The 27830-nt window shown below is 46.0% G+C and overlaps 1 protein-coding gene across 4 annotated transcripts in view; it reads left to right on the top strand.

The window, feature by feature from the left end:
* The window catches only part of Rptor (regulatory associated protein of MTOR complex 1), a 351571-nt gene that overhangs the window by 137090 nt on the left and 186651 nt on the right, over positions 1-27830 (top strand). For all 4 annotated transcript variants that reach the window (XM_045159731.1, XM_004655257.2, XR_006638996.1 and 1 more), the window contains exon 5: positions 16767-16913. In XM_045159731.1, the coding sequence (XP_045015666.1) occupies positions 16767-16913 (147 nt within the window). The remainder of the gene's footprint in view (positions 1-16766; positions 16914-27830) is intronic.

Genomic DNA, 27830 nt, shown 5'->3' with positions numbered 1-27830 from the left:
TTGTTCAATTATGTCTCAGTGCCTTCCAGTTGTTTCACTTACAAACAAATTTTTATAAACATCTGCTCAAGGGTGGTTTATTTCAGTACAGTGGGGCTCACTGTGTGGATCTGGCTGGCCTAGAACTTTATCTACCCCAGGCTGGTCTTCATGGATCCTTCTGCCTTTATTTTTTGAGCTGGGATTATCAGGATTTAATACAACTCTAAGTTTTTTTTTTTTGTTTTTTTTTTTTGTTTTTTTTTCAACTCTAAGTTTTAATGTCACAAAAGCTAGATCCCATTGTTAAGAGTATATTAGCTTTTTAGCTGGGTGGGATGGTGCAAGCCTTTAATCCCAGTACTCGTCAGACTGAGGGAGGAGGATCATTGTGGGTTCAAGGCCTGCCTGGGACTACAGAGTGAGTTCAGGTTAGTCTGGTCTAGAATAAGATATTACCTGGCTTGGAGGTGGGGGGCAGAATATTAGTTTTTCAAAAAAATTGCCAAATGTAGAAACCATGTCTTCTGGGACATGCCAGTATTTCACCCCTGTGAGGCAAGGACCTGGTCTTTTATTCCCAGCCCCTAGAGGCTTCTGTGACCTGAGCTGGTGGTTAGTCACTACCCTGGCGGGTTGGAGGTGACACTTGGGCATTCTACCTTATGTCATCCTGTCAACTCAGTGCCCCATGTGCACATGTCATCTCTGCAGTCTTGGTGGGGCTGGTTTCCCTGCCAACTCCCAGTGCCCTCTGTGTCACCTCTGGCTCTCCATGACACCAAGATCTTTGTGTCTACAGAGGACCTCTTGTCACCAGTGCTTGGAGAGTCTACAGGTGGGCCAGAAAAATAGCTTAATCCCTCGGTTTCTCTTTCTCTCTCTTTTTTCCCCCCACTATTGTCCAGTTAATTTGTCCTTTCCCCCTCCTCCTTTTTCTGTGGTGTATTGCAGAGAGAGGCTAGTATTTGTCTGGGTCCAGATGAGCATACAACCACAGAATACTAGGCAATCCTATTGCTAAGCCCGTTTGTCTTAAAACTGACTCAGTGGATAGAATTGAAGCAAATATTTTAAATAGTACACTGTGGGGGAAGGTAAGAGTTCTTTACTGTCTGCTTTTCTCCTTGTAACTTGCCAGTTACCTATCTGTAGTTCTTTCCTTGGCCTCAGCAGAAAACCAGGCTCAGGACTTAAGAACATCTCTGGTGGCCTAGCCTTCCCACCTCCCCTCCCATCTGCATGTCAGGCAATTAGGTCTGGCATTGTAGCCATTAGGAGCTCGTGCAGCAGGATGTTTATCTGGGGGAAAGCATTAATCTGCTCTTTGAATACTTCCAATTAGCTTTTAGACCCTCTCTTCTGGCCTTCTTCACAGAGAGGGGCTTTTCCACCTAGCATATTCTTTTCTCCTCTACAGAGTCCATTATGGCAAAAGCCATTCTGATCTTTGTGCACCAAGACACAGAGCTAAGTCTCATGTGCAGAGCTGGGATGATGGCTGCATCCCATCTCACCTCCTTCCCTTCATGTACTGAACCCCAACCTGGACGGTTAGTTTTACATTTTGATGTAAGATAAGTTTTCATTCTTGCTGACTTTGCCCTGTGCCAGAAATGCATTCAGGGACCTCATGTTCTGTCTCACAGTGTGGCTGACTACTCTGGATGTTAACTAGGGAATAAAGGGTTGCTTGTTGTGGAGATCACATGATAGGCACAGTGTTTCATGTTCATTCTGATTGTAAGTCGAGTTTTAGCAAGACTAATTGTGTTAGGATGCGCCAGGATGATATGGAGATAGGGAGATGGAGAGCTGGCCAGCTGCCCCCATGCAGCAGCTGCAGGCAGTGAGCAAGCAAAGGGTTGGCTCCTGTTGGTTGTGAGCCTGCACTGGATCTCAAGAAGAGAACAGATCAGGGTCCTCTGCTGGTAGATAGGGGATGAGCTTAGAGAGGACTGTGTCATAGGATGAAAGAACTCTGAACTGTGGGAGCCTGGGACCTGAGCCAAGAATTAGGACAGAAGAAGGTGCTGGGGCTAAGGTGGAATGCCTCTCTGACTGCTGAGGAAGGGGCACAGGCAAGTGGCTTCTTAGATCCCTCCCTCTACTGCTGCCTGAGGGGCTGATCCTGGTGGGAAGACCAGGTAGGAAGAGGTCAGTGGCTCATGGAATCTGGCCAGCAGGGTGAACTTACTGTGTTCACTGAGCGGTCACTGTGGTGGACAGCAGGTGGAGTTGGAGGTGGAGGAAACAGCTGAGAACTAGATTGTGACCAGCAGAGAGCAGCAGGAAGAAAGGGCTGGTGGGCCATCTATGCCCATGTGGTGTGCAGTAGCCCTGGGATCCATACGTGGGGAGAAGAGGCAGAGGTACTGTTGGGTGGGGGCCAGCTAGGACTAAAGGAAGCAGGAAAGAGACTGTGGTTCAGAGACCAGAGGTGGACCCAAGGAGGTGACGACACAATGGCATGAATGTGTACCCAGGCTTATCTGTTGAAAACATAACCCTAAATTCATATGTGAGTTATATGAACAGCTGGAGCCTTTGAATATATTTAGGGTTACATGAGATCATTAAGGTGGCCCCACAGTGGTATTAGTGACTTCATAAGAAGAGGAAGAGACCTGATCTAACCCGCTTGCCGTCTCACTGTATTGTGCTTTGGTGGCAAGAGGCCTCACCAGAGGCCAGTGCCCTGATCTTGGACTCTCAGCCTCCAGAGATGGAACAAATGTTTCCCTTTCTTTATAAATTACCCAATCTGTGGTGCCCTGTCATAACAGCAGAAACCATTCTAAGACAGACAGGGAGGAGGAGCGGAAGGAAAAGTGATGGAGCCTGTGGAGGGGTGTCCAGTGAGATGTAACGAATCCCTTTTCCTCAAAGGAGCCTGGGCCCTTGGCAGGAAGCACTTGGTTTTTCAGAGAAAGAAGTCCAGTTCCAAAGAGGTGACTCCCACTTCTGAGAAATGCCAAGTATATGTTCTGCCAACGAGCAGGAATAGAATTGAATTCTCAGCCATGTTCCAGTTGTACCCTCTCAGGGCAGGATCCTACCAAGCGCCTCAGGATGCAGGCTTGCCTCCTTGCAGCCCGGAGCTGGGCTCGTGGGCATTGACTCCAGCCTGCCTTGCCATGGATGTGTTTGCGTGCGTTGTTTTCCAGGAGACAGAGAAGGTTTATCTCCTTCTGCATTGTGTTCTCTGGACACTCAGCACTCTGTAGCAGGAGGTGACGGCCCTGAAATGTTGGGCATCTGTGAAGTGGTACTTGTAAGCCAGACATGGCTGTCAACAACTTCCAGAGGATTATCACAATTGAGCTCCAGTCCCAAGGAATCTCTCAGGCTTGCTTTGTTGTTGTTGCTGTGCTTGTTACTGCCTCTACCTTTCCTTTCTTAAGGCTAAATAAAAGTGCACCCCATCAACAATTCTAAAGAAATACTTAGTTTTGTTTTGGTTTTATATGGCATGGCTATCAGGCAAATAGATACCGCCTCTCTTTCTGGTATAACAGGCAGTTGGTTACTGCTTCCTTAGCCTTATTTGTCATTTGTTGACACTGTTACTTTATCCATTGTGAGAATGTAGTAGGAGCAGAGACAGAAACCTTAATTTTGCTGTGAACTTGACTCCTTTTTTTTGTGAATTTCTTGTGTTTTAAGTTTGCTAACAGTAGTAGAAAGCCATCACCAGATATTCCAGTCTTCTAGAAGAAGGGCTGGAAAGCTTCTGAATTTTTCTTTGTAAGGGCTTAGCAGTTGTTTTCTTTCTTAACTTATTATGTTCCTCATGATGGACAGGCTAAAACCTTAGGCTACATTTTAGACATCTTCTCAGATGTCCTGCATTTAATAACCCTTGTTAGAGAGCCAAAGTTCCCAAGACTGCCTGTGCCTCAGATCACCACCTCAGGGACATGTCTGAGGTCTCAGGCCCAGCTGTTGCCTTTTTTTTTTTTTTAATTTTTTATTAACATTTTCCATGATTATAAAATATATCGCATGGTAATTTGCCTTTTTTTTGGTAGGCGTTCAAGAAAGAGGGAAGTGCTGGGCTGAGCACAGGCATGACCTCAGAACCCCTACACAGTGCAATACAGATGCCAGCACCTTGGTATGGGTTTCCTGAGTGCCTGTGCTGCAAAGGACACTATTGGACCTGCCCTTCTGACTCCAGCTTTGAAGTGTGGGCAGAAGGCAGTGCCAGGTGAAGGGGAGAGTGAATGGTGTCCCTCCTGCTGGCCTTGAAGGAGAGGCAAGCCAGTGGGTACTTGCACTGAGATGGATGTGTTCAATATCCCCAGTATCAACATTAACTTCTCCTCTGTAGAAGGAGATCGTGTCTCTTATTATTTCTTTGTTTAAAAGACAAAAGTTGTTTTTTTTTTTTTTAATTCTCTGACTAGCTATTTGCGTTTCCAGTCTTTGAACTGTCTATGACCTCTATCCCTTGTTCTTTTCAGAAGGTGGTAACTATTTTAATTGGTTTGTTACTTGTTTGTGAACTATTCCATTTGCAGCTAGTATAGATAAGCTATTATCATTTAACTCAATTTACATTTTTTGGCCATAGAGAACTTCACATTCTAATCTAATAAATTTATCAGTCTCATATCATGTATATTTTAGGTTTTGTGAACTACTTAGAAAAATTTCATCATGCCAAAGTTATTTTAAAAATGTTTCTGCCCAGCCCTCAAGAAGTAAAAGTAGGAAGATGGCTTTTAAGTTCAAGGCCACCCTGAGACTACATAGTGAATTCCAAGTCAGCCTGGGCTAGAGCGAGACCCTACTGTTAGGTCAGGATGGGCTTCCCAAAATGGAGTCACCAAAGACAGCAGGATGGTGACAGACACAAGGAAGTGGGTCATCCACATTCTTCAAGGAACTGTTCAGCTATTATCCCTTCCTTGCCTAATAATGCCCCCCAGGTCATGATTTCCTGCCCCCTCATCTTGTAAGTCACATGATTACTGTTCTGATGTCATACCCTGGCTATCTGAGATCTCCCCTAAAGAAGCCTTTTTATTTTTTTTAAATTTTTTTTCTCAATTTTTGTTAACATTTTCCATGATTATAAAAAGTATCCCATGGTAATGCCCTTCCCCCCACTTTCCCCTTTGAAATTCCATTCTCCATCATATAGCCTTTTAATTTTTTTTATAAAAAAACATCTCCCTTCTTCACCTTCCCCCATCTGAAAAGCTCTATATAGTGCACTGTCTGTGATCCCATGTTGGCTGTGCTCCACTCTTGAGAGTCAGTCCTGACAGCTTGTGCTTTTCCCAAATAAAAGCTTCCATCTTCATCTCAGAGGGGTCTCCATGGTCTTGGTCATGCCCAAACCTTACACCTACCTTAGAAAAAAAAAGGTTTTATAGAATTTTCTAAAATGTTATTTTTTCACTATTAAGCATTTACATACAGAAATATGCTTTGCTTCCGTACCTGTCCAAATTAGGACATGTGATGTTGCACAGTGTTGACTCTTCTCCTGCCCCTGCCCTTTCTTCCAGTGGCACTTGCCAGCAGAGCTCAGGGCTCATGCAGCATAGGCTGTGCCCTGTAGCATATGGATTCATAATTGAAACAACACCGAGCAATCAGGTGCATCAGTCAGATATTTTTACAACAGATTTTATTGGCTGTGTTCAGGTTATATGCAATTCTTTCATTGCTCTGCTTCCTCTTGCTGTAGGTATGCTGGGATCACAGACACATGTGCTACTTTCTATCTGGCCTTTTCTGTGTGCTAGAGTGTTGAGATTGGCCTGGCAGGCTTGTAAGCCAGTACTGCTAAGTGTTGAGCCATCACCCTTGTTTCTCTTTTAAGCAGTTATTCTAGTGACAGGCCAGCTTTGAACTTGACATAGATTTTCCTTGTGAGTATATTGAGGATCAGTATCTTCAAGTGCTGATAGTCTTTGCTCAGCTCCCCCTGAGTCACAAGTTTATGTTATATACATTACACTCTCAAATGTTTCACCTTTCACAACATATTGTCAGAATTATTAGTGAGTCTGGATCCTCCATGAGAGATGTTATAGAAGACACTGTTCTGACTGGGCAACGAGCAGGGAAGGTTTCTTTAGAAAACAGTTTTGCCTAAAATAACATGAGACTAGAAGTAACTTAAAATATTCAAGACAAGCTGGGGGTGATGGTGTATGCCTTTAATCCCAGCACTCAGGAGGCAGAGGTACAGCATTACCTCCACTCAGAGGCCACCCTGAGACTACATAGTGAGTTCCAGGTCAGCCTAGAGTAAACCTACCTCTATCCCCCTCATCCCCAGTCAAAACATCTAAGTGTACAACTGTGATTCAGGTTGCCATTTAGGATGCTTTATATTGTAACTCCTGTTATGGAATGTTAAGCTGACATCCAAGACAGTCACAGCTTACCACATTTTACTATCTTCTGGTTGTATTAAAACATAAAGGAAGAGTAAATAATTTTATATCTTTAGAAACTTGCACTGAGAATTGGGGTGAGGTGGGATTCCCTCCTTTTAAAAATGTTTGGAAAGCAACTGAAACACTTGTACTTACACACTGGCATGGTGGTATGCGCATTTATAGCCAAGTGCTGAGGAGGTGAGCACAGGCTGATTGTGGGGTTCCCTGGCTATCCTTCTCAACCTGACTGGTGAACTCCAGGCTATGAGAGAACTTGTCTTAAAGCCTGAGGAAAGACAGAGCTTTTCCTCTGGTCATACACATACACACAAAAAAGTTTGCATGTCCAAATTGTATAAGAAGGGAGATAGGGACCATGGGTTGATAGTATATAATTGATTAGATCTGACTTCTTCCTCCTCCTTGCAAGAGGCTGGACTGTCCTAGGATTGGCATCCCGTTTCCTATAGGTAGGCTTCGTTAGTTTCTTGGTTAGCCACTGGCCTGTTTTCCCTTTGCTGCCCTCTTCCCTTGTGTTTAGACTTCTTTGAAGATTTATCTTTTCTCACTGCCCTTTTTTGGGAGCAGGGGTGAGGCTTTGTTTCACTTCTGCTGGAGCAGGGTTATCTAGACTGTTTCACCCATCTCCTCAGTCAACTAATCTTCCTGCTGGGCATCTTGGCCGTGTAGGGGCCTTGAGTGAATGCTGTGGGCTGGTGCTTCTCCCATCTAGAGCTTTTTATGACTGACATCTTTCATTATGTGATAGAAAGTTTGTCTTTTCCATGCCCAATTATGTTTGTGGCTGCAGCTGCCTGATTTGCCCTATTGTAATGTAGTTTCTTTTCCTGCTGAATGGGTTTTATATCTACCCAGTTTGTGTTAGTGTTTAAGATGTGAGTCTCTCTCACACAGCTCTTCAGTGTGATCCGTCCCTCTGCAGGCAGTGACTGTGCTAAGGAAGGCTACAGCTGCCTGAAGGCACCAGGCTCTTCATTGAGGGTTCACATATAGATGTTGGTGAGTCAGGTGTTTAGTGACTACATTGTAATGATACATTTCATTCTAAATATTATCTCCAGTGGGACGTACTTATTTCATAATAGGAGTACTATAGTGTTTATTGCTGTAGGAGTTTGCTCCATCTTTAGTTAGGAACTGAGTCATCAGAAGCATTGATGCACCCTAGCTTTTCTTTAGTTCCCGTGAGCAGCTGCAACCTGCAAGTTGCACACAGACCCCAGATGTCATGCAATGTATACAAAAGGATATATGTGACTAGTTTCTATGTCAGCTTTCTGTTACTGTAACGGCCAGATAAGTATCTTCCAGTGAGGAAGGGGTTGTTTTACTCATAGTTATGACCATTTCATTCCATGACGGATAGGCCTTGTTTCGGGCCTGTCGCTAAGTACCATACACCACAGCAGGACCTTGTGGCAGAGTATGGGCAGCAGTGAGAAAGGAAGAGTCCAGGTCTCAAGAGTCCCTGTGAGCACATTAGATCAAGCCCTACAGCTATGAACCTGGTAAACCTGTGAGGCTGCTCTCCATTGCTACAGCATATTAATTGTAATTCTGTCACAGGAACTTCACCAGTCCACAGTCTTGTTTGTTTGTCATGTATTGGTTGGTTTTGCTTATCTTATTTGTACATGTGTTGATGGGGTCTCAATATGTAGCCTAGACTCATCTGAAACTTACACTCTTACTGCCTCAACCTCCTTAGAGCTCACATGATGGGTGTATGCCACTATGCTGGCCGCTTTTGCTATTTTTGAGTTTTATATAAATATTATCAAATGCAGCACAGTTAACTTTCAAAATTCAATGTGTGTGTTTTCAAGATTGATCCACTGTGGTGAGCATGCTTTAATTAACTCACTGTTGGGTTAATATTTCACATGGAAACATTCTGCAGTGTACTTTTCTGTTCTGTTGGTGGACATTGGGTGGTTTCTAGTTTTATTTCCATTATAAAGAATCCTGTGAACATTTTTGTACTGAAATATGAATCAAAAAAGAAATAAGAGAAAAGACAGAAAAAAGTACATGTGATCATGGCAGTGGTGGTGGTTTTGCTGTGTTCACCCAGGGGACCCTGCAGGGACTACTGATCAGCTATCAGCTGAGCTAGAGTAGGCCAGCCCCCTGGGTCGCCTGCATTTGCTTTGTTAATAAACCCTTGCTATAGGTTATTTGACAGCTTGCACTGAGAAGGGTCCACTCAAAACATGACCCAAAGCAATCAGCGCAAAGCAGGAAGGACATGGGTCCTGGGCATCCTGCATACACCAGTAGTCAGCTCAAAGAAGGGAAGATGTGGATCCTGGGCATCTTGTGCCCACCAGCACGTAGCTTGAAACAGGGAAGATATGAGAAAAACAGGTCTTTTGAGTGCTGCATTCAATAAGGAAAGGTCAGAAAGTTTAAGGAAGAAGACACAGTTTAGAGACTGAAAGCTGTGTTGTTTGCAGGAGTGTGGCTGGAGCTGGAGGGCATTATGTTAAGTGAAGTCACCATGGTATGCTCTTTTACATGTGCAAACTAAAAGGCTGGTCTCAGGAATAGAAACTGGACAGTGGTCACCAGAGCCTGGGCAGAGAGGGTGTGATGGGACAGATTGTAGTTAGAAATGACTTGTAATGTTTTGTAGCACAGTTCGATAGCTCTGGTTGATAGCAGTTCATTAACTTCATCAACATAGCCAGTAAGAGAGTGTTAGGTATTCAGGGCATGGAGAGATGCTGAATGTGGACAGACAGCGCCTGATCTGACCATTACACACTGTACACTGTTGAAACTTTACATTGTGCCCCTTAAGCATGAATGAGTAATTACTGCCTGCCAATTAAAAGTACATTTTAAGTGCTGGTGAGATGGCGCAGCAGTTAAAATCGCTTGTTTGCAAAGCCTGACTGCCCGAGTGTGACTCCCCAGTACTCACATAAAGCCAGATACACAAAGTGGTACCTGTGTCTGGAGTTCATTTGCAATGGCTAGAGGTCCAGCACACCCATATTCATATTCTCATTCATTCATATTCCCTCTCTCTCTGCCTCCTTTCCTCCTTCCCTTTCCTTTTTCCCCTCTTCCTCTCCCTTCTTCCTCTTTTACCTCCCTTTCTCTCTCTCTCTCTGCTGGCAAATAAGTGAATAAAAATAAAAAGTACATTTTAAAAGATAAATAAAAATGGCATGACTATTTGGGGTATTGCACTAATGATTTTGATAGTTGCTGGTTGCTTAGCCAAGTGGTGCTGCGCTTCCTCTGTGCTTCTCCTGGACATCAGTGTATACCCAGGGCTCCTTTGAGTGTGTGTTCACACCATGGCTCCTTAAGGGGTTTGGCCAATTACTCAGCTCACCCCTCTTCTGCTGTTCCTGTGGGGACACCTCTTTCCCTTTGTTACCTAAATTTTCTTCTGCATTTTATTTACCCAGTTAAAATTAGCAAGATTCATGAATATTTGGTTTATTGCTCATGTTATGATCCAGTAATATAATTTTCTTGGTTCAAATTATTCCAGCTTTGACCAACAACAAACAGCTCCTTCTGGATGGCTCCTTCAGGTTTCTGACACAGCCTGTTGTGTTTTTTATTGTTTGTTTGTTTGTTTTTAAAGGAACTTTGATTCTCAAATTATCCCATATGTAGTGGGTAGTTGCCCCTTTGGACCAGCATCTGTGTCTTTTTTATGTGCCCATCATTTGTTGAGTACTCTCTTACCTTATGGCTCTACAAGATGCTGCAATTATCTCTGGAATCAACCATGACACAAAACATTCCTGCACAGATCTTCAGTCCCTCGGAGAATGGTGCTTAGAAACCAAGATGCAAGCTCTGGGTGTGCCCATCACCACTGGGGTGCCAATCCTGCAAGGCCCTCTTGGCCAGTCTGGCTCTGCATGCTGGTGTTTACATTTTCATCTATCTGTAGCTGGGAACTTAAGTTTTAATGAGCAAATGGGGAGTGAGAGAATAGCAAGTAGAGAAAGCCAAGATATTAAGAATTTTGGTGATGTCCTTGAATGTGATGTATTTTATTAGTATTATTTGCAATAAAAAGTGAAAGTGTGGTTGAAGGAGTCCATTAGGTGATCTTGAAGAGGAACTGGGCTGAGGAAGGGTGTTTTGTTCCAGTCGAAGGCAACTTGTGTTTGTAGAAAGAAGCGGGATCAGGAGACTGAGGAAGAGAAAGTGCACACCAGGAGCAAAGCGCGTGAGAGAGAGTCGGGAGGAAGCCACTGCCTTCCCTGGCCGGCCGTGAACCTGAGGGAGCAGGGGAGGGAGGAAGTGGAGGTTGTGCTTAGTCACCCGTGAGCCAGTCATCCTCTGAGCCCTTTCCTGTTAAGTCACATATCAGGCCACACCCTGAGAGGCAGGGAAAACAGGGGCATTACCATGTACGGCCCCACCAGTAACCACCTCATATTTGTAGTTTTAAAATATTTATTCATTTCTTTATTTATTTGCAAACAGATGAAGAGAAGAGAGGATGGGTGTGCCAGGGCCTCTTGCTACTGCAAACCAACTCCAGACACATAAGCCGCCTTGTGCATATGACTTTACTTGGGTGCTGGGGAATCAAACGTGGGCCCTCAGCTGCCCAGCCATCCCTCCTGCCTCATATTTGCTAATTTATTTGAGGAAAACAAACCACAGGGTGATTAGTAGATGCTGATAACATTAGTTTATACTAAGCAGGATGGCATTTCTGTGTGTTAAATGCAGTGTTCCAGCCTGGAAGAGGCTATGTGGAACCCTGTCTCAATAGCCGATAGCATCTTCCTCCCAACCCAGCACACCTGTTAGAAGTTTAGGAAGCCTAACTCAGGGGCCACTTCTGTCCCAACAGCAGTGGTTTTGGGAACATGAGGACCAGTTGCGCCTTCGCACTCAGCTCTCTGGGTGACCTGAGCTCCACATGTGTTCCGGTGCTACAGGGGGCGGGAGGGGCAGGTGCCACTGCGCTAGCCTGACTGCCCTGCTCAGGGGACTCAAGCCACGTCTTCTCCTCTGCTCATCCACTGCAGCCCCACCTGCCCTTCCTGCTTGGTAGCCCCTCAGTGACAGGCCATGTCTCTTCCTGTGCCATTGTTTCAGCAGAGCTGGGCACAGGAGGCACTTTGCATTGTCTTCAACCCCATGGTTTAAAGGGCTAAAGCTCTGATTCCACATGGCAGTCAGCTCACTGTCACCCTTCCTCTTGAAGTTCACCTGTGGTAGCGGTATGAACAGTGGCCTCATGGTGTCCTGGCCCTTGTGGGAAGGTGTTCTCCTCACTTTATGGACTGGGCCTTTTCCAGCTCTGGCCACTGTTGTGGTTGACACAGCCTGTGGTGACAGTCTCATATAGCAAATGGATTTCTTTTTATGGTGTTTAATATAATCTGACTGAGAAGGTGGATTTTAATGAATAAATGATCTAAACCCCATTCTTCTTTCTTTGGAATAAAAACATGGCCTTGAGTGTGTTTTCTGGAGAGAAAAAAGGCTCTTGGATTAGGGCTTTCTCGTTTCTCCAAGTGGTAGCTGTGAAGCTAGCCCTCTGCGGAAGGCCCTTGAGCCCCCGGGGGCGCAGCATGCCGGGGCTTGTTGGGCTTACACTGCCTGTTGCAGGAGTGTTCTAGGAGGGAAGTGGAGTCATCCTCACTGGCTTCTGCACTGTGTGCTGCTGCTGCTGGGAGCTGGTCACCTTCTTCTGTGGCTGTGCTCAGCTGCCTTTGGCCAGTGTGTTCTGGCTCAGAGCTTAACAAAGCACCCAGGATCTCCCTGAGATGGACATAGGGCCGCATCTCCTGTTGTAATTAGGATGAACTCTCACTGTGGTTTGATAGAGTTGGTTTTGCACTCCCTAAGGGATACAGACATCTGAACTGTTGCTGCCTTCTTAAGCTGAACAAAATACAGATAATTTTCTTGATAAAATTGTCTCCCTTACCTTCTCAACCAGGGTGTTTTTTTCTTTGGGAGCATTTGGAGATCTTTTGATTGACTGGTGGGGAGTTAAATGGTGCTGGCATGGAGGGTAGACAGCCAAGGGATGCTGCTGGATGGCAAATAGGTACTGGGGGAGTGACCATATAGGCATCTGCTTCCAGGCAGGCTTCCAGGACTGCCAGCTACCACATAGCCCATCTCTATAGGGGAATTTGCATGTATTTAATCCATTCTCTGTAGCAGGCACCTAGTTTTATGGGCTGGAGTGACAGTTCCTCTTAATTAAAGTCTTAGGGCCAAGATCAATGTAAATGGTTCAGGGCTCTTTGCTACACTGTCTTGTAGGTTGCTACCAGCAATGGGGCAGGGTCTGGGATCCACTTGGGACACTGTCCTTAGCTATTAGAGGGTCTGTAGGATGGAAGGAGAAGTTATAAATGATTTTCTCATTTTAATGCATCCCCATTAATTAACCGTGCACCAAAAATGTAAACATAACTTTTGATTTGGGAAATGTGCAAAGCAGACTTACTTTATTTCATGCTTGCTTGCTGCTTCTGGGACTGTGCACTTGCATCCAGAAACCAGTGCGGTGACAGTCTCTCACGTCACTAGCAGTCACGAGCTGTGTTCATATTCCTCTTGGGGCCGGGAGTGTGTGGGAGGCGCATGAACAACCCGCCGACGCAGGCTGCGGCAGTCCTTTCTCTGCCAGCAGCAGGCCCTGCCCACTCCAGGCTTGCTTTTGGCCTATGCTCAGGAAGACCTGACAAGACCTGACAGTGTGTGCTGCAGGCAGAGTTCAGGGGAACCATCAAATGTAAGCTGGGCGTGGTGGCGCACGTCTTTAATCCCAGCACTCGGGAGGCAGAGGTAGGAGGATCGCTGAGAGTTCGAGGCCACCCTGAGACTACATAGTGAATTCCAGGTCAGCCTGAGCCAGAGTGAGACCCTAACTCGAAAAACCACAAAAAAATAAAAATAAAAAAATAAAATGTGGCATCCACAGAGGCCTTCACACTCGTACAGGTCCTGTGTGACCCTGCGCACTGCAAGGCAGAAACCTGGAGGCCTGGTTCTGTGACCCTGGGACATGGCCTCTTGCTTCCTCCTAGCATTCTGTGTGCATTCAGACTCATGATATAAGTGATTTCTACGGCAAGGATTCCTACGGAGCAGTGGCTTTAAAGAAGTAGCTCGGATGCGCCCTCCACACCCTCACCAACCTGTAGCAGTTGGCATTTATCCTGTCACTGGTTGGCATGTAGTGACGCTTCCTTGTGGTGTGTGGCCGTGCCTCACTCTCACAGTCCTACTTTGTCTTCATACAAACTAGGATCATAGAGCCAGTGGTGTTCTAAGATTTATATTCCAGAAGTTACAGGAAGCCCCTTCTGTCTCTTAATGTGAGTGATTATAAAAATACCTCAAAGTGCTCTACAGTACTGTCTGTCTGTCTTTCCTTTGCCTATTACTATTGTTACTGTATTTGTTTTTCTTTGGGGACAGGGTTTTGTTGTTTCCCAGGCTGTCCTCAAACTCCTGGGTTCAAACAATCCTTCTGTCTCAGCCTCCCAAGTTACTGGAACCATAGGTCCCCACTGCTCTGTCCAGCATGCCTGTTGATTCTTTTTAAAAAACAATATTTTTTAAAAAATCATGTATGTATTTGTACATGTGTGTGGGAAATCATATGTGTGTATGGGTGCCATGGGTTCTTGACACTTCAAAGGAATGACAGCTACTTTTTTTTTTTTTTTTTTTTGAGGTAGGGTTTCACTCTGGCCCAGGCTGACCTGGGTGGCCTCAAACTCACAGCTATCCTCCTTCCTCTGCCTCCTGAGTGCTGGGATTAAAGGCATGCGCCACCATGCCCGGTGATAGCTACTTTTTATGTCTGGTTTTACATGAGTGCTACGGAATCGAACCTGGGCCTGCAGGCTTTGCAAGCAAGTGCCTCTAACCACTGAGATATCTCCTTGGCCCATCTATTGAGTCTCTTATACAGGCTCTTTTAGAGTCCAGGGCAGGCTGTAGGTTAGCCCCTCTATTTTGGGACTTAGGAAGTATAATTCTTTTTGTCTCCATGTAAAGTCCCTATGGGCCATTGGGGGCTTGGGCTCCTCCTTTTAGCTCTGCCACCCATAGTAGTTATCTTGTGCATGGCCAGAGACTTGTCAGCATATCCATATCCCAGCAGGCTCAGCACTGAGAACAGCACTTGTTGTTGGAACACTTAACTTCTGGTCAGATTCTTGCTGGGAAGGAAGTAGAGCATGTGTTCACCCAGTAGACACTGCCCCCTGGCTCCCATGACAGTGGGTGAAAGCAGATTCCATGTTAGCATAGGCCACAGGGGCATCCGGTCACCTCACAGCTTTCCCTTGCTGCACCTCTACAAAAACCAGGGTTTCTGTAGGACGCACATCTAGACACGGCGAGGGATGGGCATTTAGTTTTCATCAGCACTGCCAAATTGTCTCCGAAAAAATGTCCTAATTTCTACTCACACCAACACTGAATGAGTGCCCTCTTCACCTCACCCTTGCCAGCGTGCTGTGCAGTTGATCCTTTATCTTTTCATCTTGCTGAGGAAGGATGGGTGGCTGGCTGGAGAGAGGGCAGCTAGCTAGATAGCAGATAGATGACAGATCGATGATAGAAAGATAGATGATATATGGGTGGCAGAGATGATGGATGGGTGGATACATAGATGATAGATGGATAGACTGATGGTAGATAGTAGGTAGTAGGTAGATTGTTACTGTAGTTTGCTTTTCTGTGATCAGCCACGAGTATGGGTCACTTTTCCTGATCACTGACCTTTCTTGTTCCTTTTGCCAGTGTTCTGTCAGTGCCCCCCCCCCCCCAATTTGTCTGCTGTTGAATTTTTTTTTTTTGGAGGTAGGGTCTTGCTGTAGCCCAGGCTGACCTGGAATTCACCTATGTAGTCTCAGGCTGGCCTTAAGCTCATTGCAATCCTCCTACCTCTGCCTCCCCATTGCTGAGATTAAAGGCATGCACCACCATGCCAAGCAGTGTTTTTATCTGTCTGTTTCTTTAGGACTCCCAGGTTTGTGGTTTAGAGAAGGTATGCCATATACCACAGTGAATAAAAGTACTATGTTCTGCTTTTACTCTTTGGTTTTTTTACCACCCTGATTTTCCATGTACAGAACCCGAGGTGGCAAGATCAAATGGCTCGCTGGCTTTCTAGCATTGTTTATTGAATCGCTCATTCTTTCTTCACTGATTTAAATGCACCTCATTACAGTTATGTATGAGGGCCTGTTTCTGGGCTTTCTCTTCTGTTGATTTGTTTGTCTCGGCCTCTCTAATACCAGCCTGTAATTACCATAAATTTATAGCCTACTTAATATCTGGTAGTGCGAGTCTCTATTCATTATTCTTTATTACAATTTTTTTCCTAATCTTCTGCATTTCTCTTCTGCACTCACTTTAGAATGAGCTTGTCAAATCCCATTAAAGGAAAAACCCCACAGGCATCTCCATCAGGCTGGTATTGCTGTATAGGCCATTAGGGGAGAACTGGCGTCTTTAAAATCCTTCAAGGAGAGTTTGTTTAGAGAACATTTCCAGGTGTTCTCTCAGAGAGCACAGTATAAACCACTTGCCAAATGAGGACGGTGTGACATCGTGAGATGGCAGAATTTGGGTAGAGCATGGTCCCCACCTTACCCGAGATGGCCGCACTCTTCTTTTGGCAGCACGCTTTGTTGTCCTGCGTGAGAGGTGATAGCCTCGCACTTTGCTGTCATATCAGGGAAGCTCCTGCTGCCCACTGAATGCCACCCTTCCTCGGGCTTGTTTGGCATTGTCTTCCCATCAATCTGCAAACAACTGCAGCAGCAACCCCACGGGTGACTGTGGCTTAGCTGCTCAGAATCCGCCGCCTGCCCTCCACAGTGGGCAGACTTAGATGGCTGCCAGACCTCCCTTACACTGTTGAGGCCCAAGTTAAGGTGAGTGCAGAAGAGTTGCTTTCCGATGAGGTTTCAGTTTTCATGAGGTTAAAGCACTCTTCTCTGCACTCACCAGCATCTTTTCAGGCCAACAGGAGTGTGTCCCCCTCAAGTGTGACTTCATAAGACACCTGGAGAACAACATGCTTATGCAAGGCCACAGGAAGGCAATTTGAATAGTAGGCGAGGAGGGTGTGATCTTACGTTCTCAGGGATAAGGAGTGACTGAAACTGGGCTGCTGCTATGAACTTGGACAGCTGTCCCACCCTGGCACTGCTAGACTAAGATGCCGCATGAGCAGATGGGGAAAAGTCGGGTGTCATTTTGTGTGGTTGGCAGTGGCAGAATGACTGCTCGACAGCCAGGTGCGACTTAATGTCCTTCTCCAGTGTGCGCACTGGTCGTCAGCTTGAGCTCTTTACAGTCTCATAACCCATGCACCCTTTTGTTGTTTTCCAGAATTACACTCAATACATCCCTCTGTCTATATACGACCTGCAGACTTGGATGGGCAGCCCGTCCATATTTGTCTATGACTGCTCCAACGCTGGCCTGATCGTCAAGTCCTTCAAGCAGTTTGCCTTGCAGAGGGAGCAAGAGCTGGAGGTGAGGCACTCGAGGCCTGCAGCAAGGTTGGGCTGTGGGCTTCTTGGGTGGGGTGAGGGCCACAGGGAGCTGTGCTGGACTTTACGTGCTGAGGGACCGTCCAGGGGGGATAGCTGAGAGAGTAGAAGGAAGCTTCATACATACCAGTGGAATCGTTTATACATTCCATTTTACTTGGTGTCATTTTTAATCACATTAATCTCATGATGACATTAGAGTTATTTGTGTTTCAGTAGGCCCTGCCTCTAAGGTGTTAAGATCTTGCAGATATATTTATTTCAGGAGAAATGGGTTCATCTCTTCAACCTCACCATCTTCATTTCCATCAGAATCCTAGTTATTACCTCAGTATTTTTCTTCTCTATTTTTTAACCCAAACCCACTAAACTAAACAGTGATAGCCAAAACAGTTGCCACTGACTGGTCTCATGTAAGGAACAGGCAGGTATGGAAGATGAGTGGTTTAATGTAGTGACATTTTTGCCTGATTTTTAAATTAATATATGATGTTTAAATTAAATGGTGAGTTCTAAAGAGAAACTGAAGAGGCAGTTTCAATTTAAAGATCTCCATCCTGTGGCCTGTGTGGGCGTGCCTGCCCAAACCCCTTGGTGGCCTCTGGGGACTCGTGACTTTTGATTGGTTGCAGTGCAGGATAATTCTCCATTCCAGAACAAAAGGTGGCCGCCAGTGTATTTCCTCAAGCCTTACTGGCTCTATTCGCTTTTAATGTATCTGTTATGTTTTTCACATTTCATCACAGGAGATTGCTGAAAGAGTCAGCAACAAAATTTGAAATTCTATTTAGTAGAATTTATAGTTAGCATGTCTATAGGTTAATATTTTATATGTGTAAATTCATACTTCTGTGAAGCACAGCTTAAGCGCCTTTGTCCAGAATGCCATGGGCTTGTTGGCTAGTAGGTCAGGTTTGTGTCCCATCTTACCTTACTTCCAGTCATTTCCTCCCCATTTCCCAAGGGAGCGAATCTCATCAGCACCTAGAGACCCAAAGCACTGTGATTTGTGCCTCCTCACATCAGGTGAGAAACATTGTAAGGAGTTTCTTCTTTTATACTTACAATATGTCAACAGAAAAACCAAAGGAATCTGCCTGACTCTTATGCCCCATTTCTGAGCTGTAGAGTGGAAGGGAAGAGCAGCCAGCAGATGTAGGGACGCCGCATGGCGTGGGCCTTCTCTTCAGCCCAGTGGTTCCCGCTCGCGCTTCGTGTTCATGTTCCTGCTGGTGCACCTCTGTGTGTGTTCTGTGCATGCTGCCACGGGGCGGCCAGCTCCAGCACTGCTCGTTTCACTAACTGCAGCAAAAAACGTTTACATGCACCATTTTTTTTGGGGGGGGGGTTTAATTGACTTGTTTGTCATGAAGAGGATGAAATGGAGAAAACACGGGCACGTTGGCATGTAGAATGCAGCGCAGTGTCACCATATGTCTCATAATTAGCTGGATTTTTATCTTCCTTCTTTCCATAACTACAGTGCAGATCAGTCTTGTGTTTCTATCACACTCACTGTTATTGGCCATTGTTCAGTTGGGCTCTGCATAAGCAGCGGAAATTAAAATGATAAAATTGGCTCTTAGCTAATATCTTAATGTTCATTTTAGTCATTTTACTCTCTTTTTAGAAACTTCAATCCTATATGACCTGTTAGGCTTATCTTTCTAAAATATTCTTTGCTGGACTTGGCATGGTAAGACACACCTAGACTTCCAGCAATTGGGAGGTATAGGCAGGAGGGTCAGGAGTTCAGGGCCAGCCTGGGCTACATGAGACTTTGTCTTAAATTTTAAAACCTTTTTTTTTTTTTTTTTTGAGGCAGGGTCTCACTCTAGCCTAGGCTGACCTAGAACTTACTCTGTAGCTCCAGAACTCGAACTCATGGCGATCCTTGTGCCTCTTGCCTCCCAAGTGCTGGGAGCAATGGCATGCACCACAACAACCCACAAAATTGTTTTTAATAATTGCTTTGTCTATAGCTGGCCAATTTCTTTGTACATTTATAAATATATTTCACTGTCTTTTTTATTGTATAGCATGTGAGTGGATAGAAATTGCCAAGTGAATGGCCTATGCCAGTGTTTAGACACTGAGGAGAATCTTGGCTGGGGAAAAAAATATATCCCTGCACTTTCTCCAGGCTGTACTGTGGCTGCCAAACGCTGGATGGAGACACATGTAGTGGGGAGGAGGGCCAGAGAAGAGTGTGGAAATGATTAAATATAATGCAGGAAAGTGGTTGTTGGGCTAGAAAGCCTCCAGATATTATGCGTGAGCATACAGATGACTGACATCAATTGTTAGGGTTGATCATCAGCTTTCATTTTCTCAGTGGCACAGTGCTTGTCCTGGGGCCGCAGGGTTTATTATCTACTTCTCTCTCACAGGAGTATCGTTGGTGAAGTAGAATGCGGCTTCATAAAAGCACAGCATAAATTACTGCATATAACTGAAACTTCATCACAGCCAGAAAAATGAGTATCTGTCACTCAGGAATCATCCCTTGGTTTTTCATTGTGTCATATTGTTTTGTAATTTGAAAATTAAAGAAAGTCTGCACATCTCTTTGCTTTCAATGTTCCTTTTAAAATAGGTACTTTTATTTTTACCAAATTAGTGTTGTCATGATTTTTTTTTTTAAATCTGAGAGGGCTGCTTTGTGATTTGCCCACTTGGGTTTTCTCTGCGTGCGCTTTCTTCTGTGACACAAACCAAAAGCCAAATGACCCTTAATGACTTCTTTTAGGAACCAGAGGAATCTGCATGGGAAGCTGAAACAGGTGGATCCCAAGAACAATGCCAGCCGGGGCAACTTACTGAGATAGTATCTTAAAATAAAAAGCAATGGAGGGGCTGGAGAGATGGTATGGCGTTTAATGTGCTTGCCTGCAAAGCCTGATGACCCTGATTCACTTTCCCAGTACACACATAAAGCCAGATGCACAAAGTGGCACATGCACTTGGACTTCATTTGCAGTGGTTAGAAACCCTGACATGCCCATACCCTCTCTCTCTGTCTCTTTTTCTGTCTGTCTCTCTCTGTTTGCAAATAAATAAATTAAATACTTTAAAAATAAAAGTAAAAGATTGTTGGGGCTCTAGCTCAGTGGTAGAACACTTGACTGGCATGTGCAAAGGCCAGAGTTCAGCCACAAAAGGGGAAAAAAATAAGTTTGGGCATAGTAGCTGACCCAGCACTCACTCTGTGACTCAGGTTGTCCTTGAACTCCTTGCTTAAGCCTCTCCTCATTCTTTCCTTTGCCTCTTGTTTTTTGTGCTTTCTCTTTATAATTGTCTTCTGTCCCTGACTCCAGTCAAACCCTTGGTGCATGGTGTGGAGATTCTGAAAGATGACAGACGTAAGTCTGCTCTTTGATTACAGCTGTGACGAGTGCTGGCCAGGGAGTTGTGGCTGCACTTTTTGTGTGTTGGCTGTTCCTGGAGATGTGTGTATTAGTGTTGAGTTACAGACCTGCAGCACTTCCTCAGTGTCCCAACTTCTCAGAGGTAGCATTGAGTCTTAATATGCCCTCTCCTGAAGTCCCTTTGTAGCCAGCACTGCCTGTCCTGCTGATAGCTGTCCACAGGCTGTCCTCAGTCGCTGTCAGCTCTTTGGGTGTACCCCTGAGTTCAGGACCATCTCTTCCTGTGCTTTTTTTTGCCACAGTAATCCTAGGTAACAACCCCAAAATGGATGCATGGTAGCAGCCATCCTGGGACCCCTGGGCATATGCCTTTGGAAAAGCCTAGAGCTGTAAGCAAGGAGAACCTTACTATTGGCTTTTGAACAAATGGCATTTTGTCTTTTTCACTAATAAGATCTCTGAGGCAGATGGTTCACTTCTCCAGCAACACTGTGGGAGCTGGGTTGCTGCTTTTTCCTCACTGGCCTCCTCTGCTAGCTGATGTTTTATCTTCATGACGACCCCTATCTGCTGCAGCTCCAGGCGTTTTGCCTCTCTGCTATAGGGGGAGAAGGGGAGGCAGCACCTGTCTTCTCATTGGAAGGTGCATGTGGCTTTCCTCTAGATCCCATCCCAGGAACAGTGGAAATAAATTTGGGTGCAAAATAGAACAGAGTTAGGAAGGCCATCATTTGATTTGAGAGCATGGTAGTCACTTGCTACCATGAATGTGTTATTCATTATCCTGCCACATGAGCAGTGAATTGCATGTTGTCTTCTCCACTCATACTACTGCAGACCCCTCTGAGGAGCTGACCACTTGACCTCGCTGTGGCTGTACCCAGGAATCTAAATAAAAGGCAAAGTAGGAACATGCATGATAATATATAGAAGGAGCTGATGGGGGAGAAGAAAACGGGAGAGGGAGGAGACAGTGACCCAAAGGGAGACAGAGAAACACAGACAGAGGGGGAGAGAGGATCCGCATGCTTTCCCAACTGCTGTGTACAATAGGTCCTTAGTCTGTAAGTTAGAAAGGAAGGCCTTGTTTCTAGGTGTACAAGATATGATGCTTAGAATGTAAAGGATCCTCCATAGCCTCAGGTGTTTATGATTAAGCCTCATACTCCATCCCTAGCTGGAGCCTTGCTGAAGGTGATATGTCATGGAGGCATGGGTGGGCCTCGGGGTGTTGCAGCCTAGCCTAGCCCTGCTTGTCAAATTTAGCTCACTCCACTTTCTCCTTGCTGCGTATGGATAAGTGACACCCAGCTGTGTGTTCCCCTCAAGACTGCAAGTCAGAAGTAAAACCTTTCCTGCCATTACTGCTTCTGGCCAGGTGGTTTGTCCCCACTGTGAACTGTCCCCAGGTCTTAGTAAAGAGAACCACCCACCTGTGCCTTCCAGCACTTCCCTAGCAGGCTCAGCTCTCACTCAGTGGGAGACTGTGGTACAGGCTGAGGGAACCCCATACACACTTGTCCCTTTGTTATGGGAGGTGGAACGCTAGTTGGCATAGTGGCCAAGGGCAGCAGTGCTTCCTTTGCAGAGACACTGGATTCAACTTTGTTCTGGGAAGACCCCCACCCTGAAACATCACCATCAACATCTGGTGCTAGCCTGCAATGTGGACAGTCCCCCAAGGATAGCCTGGCAGGAGCTCAAGGTTATCTTCCCCGAGAACCAGCCTCCATTCTGAAGGAAAGCTCTGTCCTCATCCTACGCTTGAGCTCTGACCCTTCCTTCCTTGCTTTGCAAGGCTTTCCTTATGTTACTTGCTTGACATTGTGCTCTTGTCTCACACTGTGGTGGGGTCCAGTCCTGTAGCACCGACGGTGTCTGATGCTTACTCGTCTTCCCAGCTGGGCCCTGCAGCATCTCTGAGTGCGCATGACTTACCTCCTCAATCTCCACTTGACAGCCCAATGTGCACAAACAAGCTTTCTCCCCTCGGGTTGGTCGCTATAGAAAGAATTTTGACAAAAGTAAAATGTCCCAGTTATCAGCGTTCCTCAAAAGGTACTGTGTGTCCTACAGAATAAGGAATTCATATTTTGAAATGTCAGACTCCTTTACTACAGCTGTAGATATGCCTACTATTGTGGAGTCTGGCCACAGGGGCAATTGTCTGTGTTCATGACTTGTAGCATCACCATCACAATACTACCTGGAATGTCTTTTCTTTTCTTTTTTTCTTTCTTTTTGGACAAGATCTCATTCTTTAGCCCAGGCTGGCCTCAAATCCATGGTGATTGCCTAACTTGGCTTCCCAAGTGTTGGGATTATAGGTGGAGGCCTCCATACCTAAAGTTGCTTGGAATTCTCAGTGCCATAGCTCATCCTTAGGTTACCTGTCAAAGTGTTTCTTGATAGCTGTTTCCTGCAGGGACTTTCCATGGCCATGAGGTTTGTGGCTCAGGACAGAGATTTGCAAGTTACCATTTTCATGTGTCCCATCCTTTTCTCTGCTAGTGCGGTTTATCACGCAGGCAGTGGGGAAATGAGCCAGCATCTGTTACACGATATCTTTATTTTCACCTTTAACTTAGAAGTGATAATAATTTGTGGGATTTAGCAAGATGTTCTCCACTTTCCTTTTGTGTTTCCTCTGGTATATATTTTTTCTTTTCTTTTTTTTTTTTTTTGTGTGTGTGTATCTTATTTATTTATTAGAAAGGGAGAGAGAGGCACATAGAGAATGGGCACACCATGGTCTCTAGCCATGCAAATGAACTCAAGAAACCTGTGCCACCTTACGCATCTGCCTTATATGAATACTGGGGAATCCAGGCTTCTCAGGCAAGTGCCTTAAGCATTAAGCCATCTCTCCAACTCTGTTTTTTCCTTTTGACTAATTTTGATAATTCGCTTTTGTGCTAGAGCGAGAAGAAATGAACTTACGGTTGTTGTGTGTCCAAGGGAAGGAACTGTTTTCAGAGGCTTGCTTTGTGGAAGGCAGGTGGGCTGCTGCTCAGACCTTAGTGCCCAGTGTAGGGCACATCCTGTAGGACTTTCTAGGTTTTGGTAAACACTTGGGATTTCTTCATGCGATTCTGTAGTTGGAAAACCACTGAAGACTAGGAGCTGGGAGCTTTCTGTCCTCTAAGACAGTGACCGGCCAATAAATAAGAGATCATTCCAGTGGCCTTGTGGGTACTGTCCAGGTGCTGTTGCTTGAGGGTCACAGCGCTACTATAAAGGTTAGCAGAATAGGCACATGTACCTAGGGTACTGAAAGGAAAAGTGGTTTGCTCATAAACAAGAAATGGGATATAAGAAAGTAGAAAAATTAAAAGCAAAAACTTGGTGTACAGTAGTAGAGTACTTGTCTAGCATGCATGAGTTCCTGGGTTTATCCCAAACACCACAAAAGAAAAAAGAAATTAAAATCAAACCCAATATTTTTAGCCCAGGTAGAAGGGAGCTACCACTTTATGAGCTGAGCAAATGATGGGGCTGGAGTCTGGATGGAGATACTCAGGTGTGGGGTGTGAGAGTTCTGCTCTATGTGTAGCTAGAGTTCTCTTCAGAGACCCATCTGGGCGTAGCTGGCCACTGGAGGGTGAGGGGGTCATCCTTGGTTGCACCACCAAGGCAGGTGAGGCTGGGGCCATGCTGTAGGTGCTGTGTGATATGAGCCCTGGAGCAGGAGAGGTTGCCAGAGGAGTGGGGAAAGGACCAAGAATAGTCAGAAGTCAGGTGTCCCTGGAAGCAGGGAAGCTCAGCGGCTTGGTGTGCTCCTGAAAGGCTCTGGAGGTGACGGCTGAAGAGGATGACCTCAGCCTTGCATGGGCCGTGGGGTGGGCTGGGGTGGGGCTTATTGCAGCATTGCAGTGCAGGCTTTGGGCCTCATGAGCAAGAGACGAGGGAGTGGAGAGCTGCCTGTGCCCCAACAACTGTTTGGGAGAGCAACGGACAGTAGGGGAGCTTCAGGGAAGTATGTTTTTTGTGTTTCCTCAGGGAAGTATATTGTTGTTTATCTGTTTTTAAGTTTTCCAGCAGAGAGGGAAGGAGATGGATGTAGTTTCGGAGGTGGCCTAGAGTTGTGAAGCACACAGTATGTAGGACATGAGAGGGAGGAGCATGGGTGGTGGTCATTGTAGAGTGAGCGGCCCCAAGTGGCACAGAAGCCGTGCTGGAGGGAGATGAAGACTCAGCCCAAACTGCCATAGGAGGAATGTGTGCGTTCATGTATCCACACTCAGGTACACATATATGCATTCCCCTCATGCACATGCTTACATACTTTGACACATGCACATATATATGTAGATATACACACACACTTACAAATACATAAGCACGCACATGCATTTATACACAGTAGGTACAAACTTCACACACACTATGTGCTGCAGCCCTGCCTGCTTGCTGTGCCAAGCCTGGTCCTTTCCAGTTGGTGTTTGTCAGAGGGAGAGTGTTGTTGTTCAAGGCTGGCCTTAATAGAGCATACCTTGAGGACTTGGGAAAGCACATGCCTTCATGCTCAGCTCTCACTGTCCTCAGCTTTGCCACTCCCACTTGCTAATACAAACAGCCTTCTTGCGCTCCTGTCACTCTCTGAAGGAAGCTGGGACTCCGCTGCCTCAGTTCATTCCACTGACTCAGCAGACACAGCGGTGATGGTGGAAGTTGGCCATGCTGGCGCACAAAGCACATGGGCCCAAGGCAGAGTGATGGCATTTTTCCCCACAATGATGTGCAGGGATGGTGGCTTCTCAGGGCTTACCCCAGCACTCAGGGTGACATGTCATGGTCAGAGGTGACTGTGGCTTATTCATGTTTCTAGTGGACAGAGGAAGAAGCTGCAGTGAGTGTGGCTGGAGGTGACATATGCCCTGAACTAAGCATGTAGAAGCAGGCTGTGTGAGGAAGGGTGATTTGGTGAAAAAGAAGGATATGAGGAGAAGCTGGAGTTAATGGGTAGTGTAGAGACCAAGAACTACAAACACATCCTTGGCTCTTGGCACCAATGGGCCCCATGATCAGGAATGTGTACCTGTCCACATGGGCTCCAGGCTTGTAATCCTGTAACACTTCATCAGTGACACGTCATGAGTCCAGTGCTTCGTTGTAGCCCCATGATCATGTGTGTTCTGATGAGTACTCTGTTGCTGTGCACACGAGTTGCCCTTTGGAGAATACTCTGTGACTGCAGGTTCAGATGCGACTGCAGTACAGAGCGCCTTATACAGTTCCTTACAAATGAAGGCCCCACTGCACACATGGGTAGCAGCAGCGTGCCCTCTGTGCTCCGCATGCCGTGCTCCCTGGCTCCGTCCTCTGACTGCTGGTGAGCGAGCGTGCAGTGGAGGGTAACCTCCCCCAGTCTCTTCCTGATATACAGGGGCGCAGAACTTTAAGTGTCTCCTCCTCTTTAGTTGCTGACTCAATCCAGGAACCATTGGGGAGTAGAGCTGGCTTTCATTTCTTTTTGTATTAAATATTTTTATTTATTGGGGGGGGCACTCCAAAGCCTTTTGCCACTACAAACTCCAGAAGGATGTGCTACTTTGTGTATCTGGTTTTATGTGCCTTTAACTAGTAAGCCATCTCCGTAGCCCCTGGCTTATCAATTCTTACTTTAAAAAGAAAAACGAAATATTTACTTAGGGGGAGAGAGAGAATGGGTGTGCCAGGGCCTCTAGCCACTGCACACCAACTCCAGACACATGCATCGCATTGTACATCTGGCTTATGTGGGTCCTGGGGAACCTAACCTGGATCCTTTGGCTTTGCAGGCAAGCGTCTTAGGTGCCAAGCCATCTCTCCAGTACCCTGGTTTATTGTTTCTAATTACCATGCTTGCTGGGAATAAAAAAGGCTTTAGTGTGTCAGAAGAATTGCTGACAACCAAGTGGCTTTCAAATAATGGACATTTCATTTGGGTACACTTTGGATACCTGTGACACACTTGGTAAAAGAAGTTACCATTACCATTTGAAGGACAGCATTGAGTTGTCACCCACCTGAAATCACCACTTTGCTCTCTCTGTCAAGATTTCACAGTTCCCAGCTGTAGGTACTGCTTGGTTTTTATGTTATTAGTGAATTCTTGATATGTGAAATTGTGAATTATGTATGCAAAATATTCCTTCACCTTGGTGTCTGCTGCTGAGTGCAGTGTCACATGCTGGGTCTCTGAATACTAATGGAATTGGGCAGGTAACATGAGCTTCACTTAGCTCCTCTCTCTCTGAACTGCAAACTGTCCCTTGTAATTAGGTATTGAAGTGAGACTAAAAGTGCTTTGAGGCAGGGCCAGCAAGAAGTATACCCAAGGAGCTGTTGATGTTACTCTCTGCTTAGAGCCTAGAAAGACCTGGACTGCCCTGGCAGTGGTGTGTGTTCTGGGCAGCGGTGTGCGTCCTGTCAGTGGTGTGCACCCTGGGCAGAACCTGGCAACTTGTTGGGGAGCCCCAGACCACCTCAGCTCCACAGAGCTCATGGCAGATGTCTTCTTGGAACCAGTTGATGAGACTTATAGCTGAAGGTTGCTCTGAGGAGGTCCTGAGGTTCGTTTCGGTACACAATCCCCTGGGTAGAGGTGGAAGTGGCGCTGCCTCGGCCCTTTAGGAGTCCTGGTGCCTGCCAAAATGTTCGTTCACGCCATGACAGGCCACCTTGCCAGGCCCAAGTATTACTAGTAATGAGCCTTATACACAGGCCTTTCTCGGAAGAATTGTTTCAGTGAAGTCAGTATCTTAGATAAACCAAAACAGAAACAGTGTATGGGAAGTAACATACTTGTAGATGGGCTTTTGTGTATGTGTTTCTGCATTAGCAAGTCTGAAAAAAAAACAATGTGTCGGTAGAACTCCCTTTGCTTCAAGTTTAAAATGTGGTTAGAAAGCTGTCAGCAGGTCTCATCACCCCTGTCTCAGAGCTCTTACACGTGCTCCATGCGGCTTGTCCTGTGTGGGGTTGAGATGCATCCCCCTGGGTGGCGACTAGCACCGTAGTTTCTGAAGCTGTCTGGCTGTGCGCTCCTAAGCTGTGAAGCACATGGGGCCCAGGCCACACTTTCCCTGGCCCATGGGCCCTTCAAGGGCTTCTTTGAAGACAAAACGAAGAATATGAAATCTGGACTTGGGATCAGTGGCCGTTCCTTCCTACTTCGAGCAGCTTCCTTTTGAATCTTCTGTTAGCTGCCCTGCTCCTTCCCTTCCTGCTGGTAGGTAGTGGTGCTCGTTAAGATACTTCCACCACCAGCAGCTCCAGACAGATGCTCCTTGAGGCTGTGACCTGTACTTCAGAACTCTGTGCTTAGCTTGCAGTGGCACAGCCTCCCAGCCTTCCCAGAGCCCATGCAGCTCCTCCCTTGCAGCCAGCTCTGATGCGTCAGTGGCTCCCGAGCTCCTCCTGGCCCCCGTGTAACTCAGGGCTGATGACCTGCAGACCACAGCTGCCCAGACCCATCATCATGCATAGCGGGGTTGATGCGCCAGACCCAAAAGCCAGTTTCCTGTGCAAAGCTGTTGCTTTGTGGATGT

Source organism: Jaculus jaculus, chromosome 9 (genome assembly GCF_020740685.1).
Source record: "Jaculus jaculus isolate mJacJac1 chromosome 9, mJacJac1.mat.Y.cur, whole genome shotgun sequence".
In the NCBI taxonomy this organism is placed as follows: Eukaryota; Metazoa; Chordata; class Mammalia; order Rodentia; family Dipodidae; genus Jaculus; species Jaculus jaculus.
Note: the sequence above shows the minus strand (reverse complement) of the source record. Positions and strands in the feature narration are given on the sequence as shown.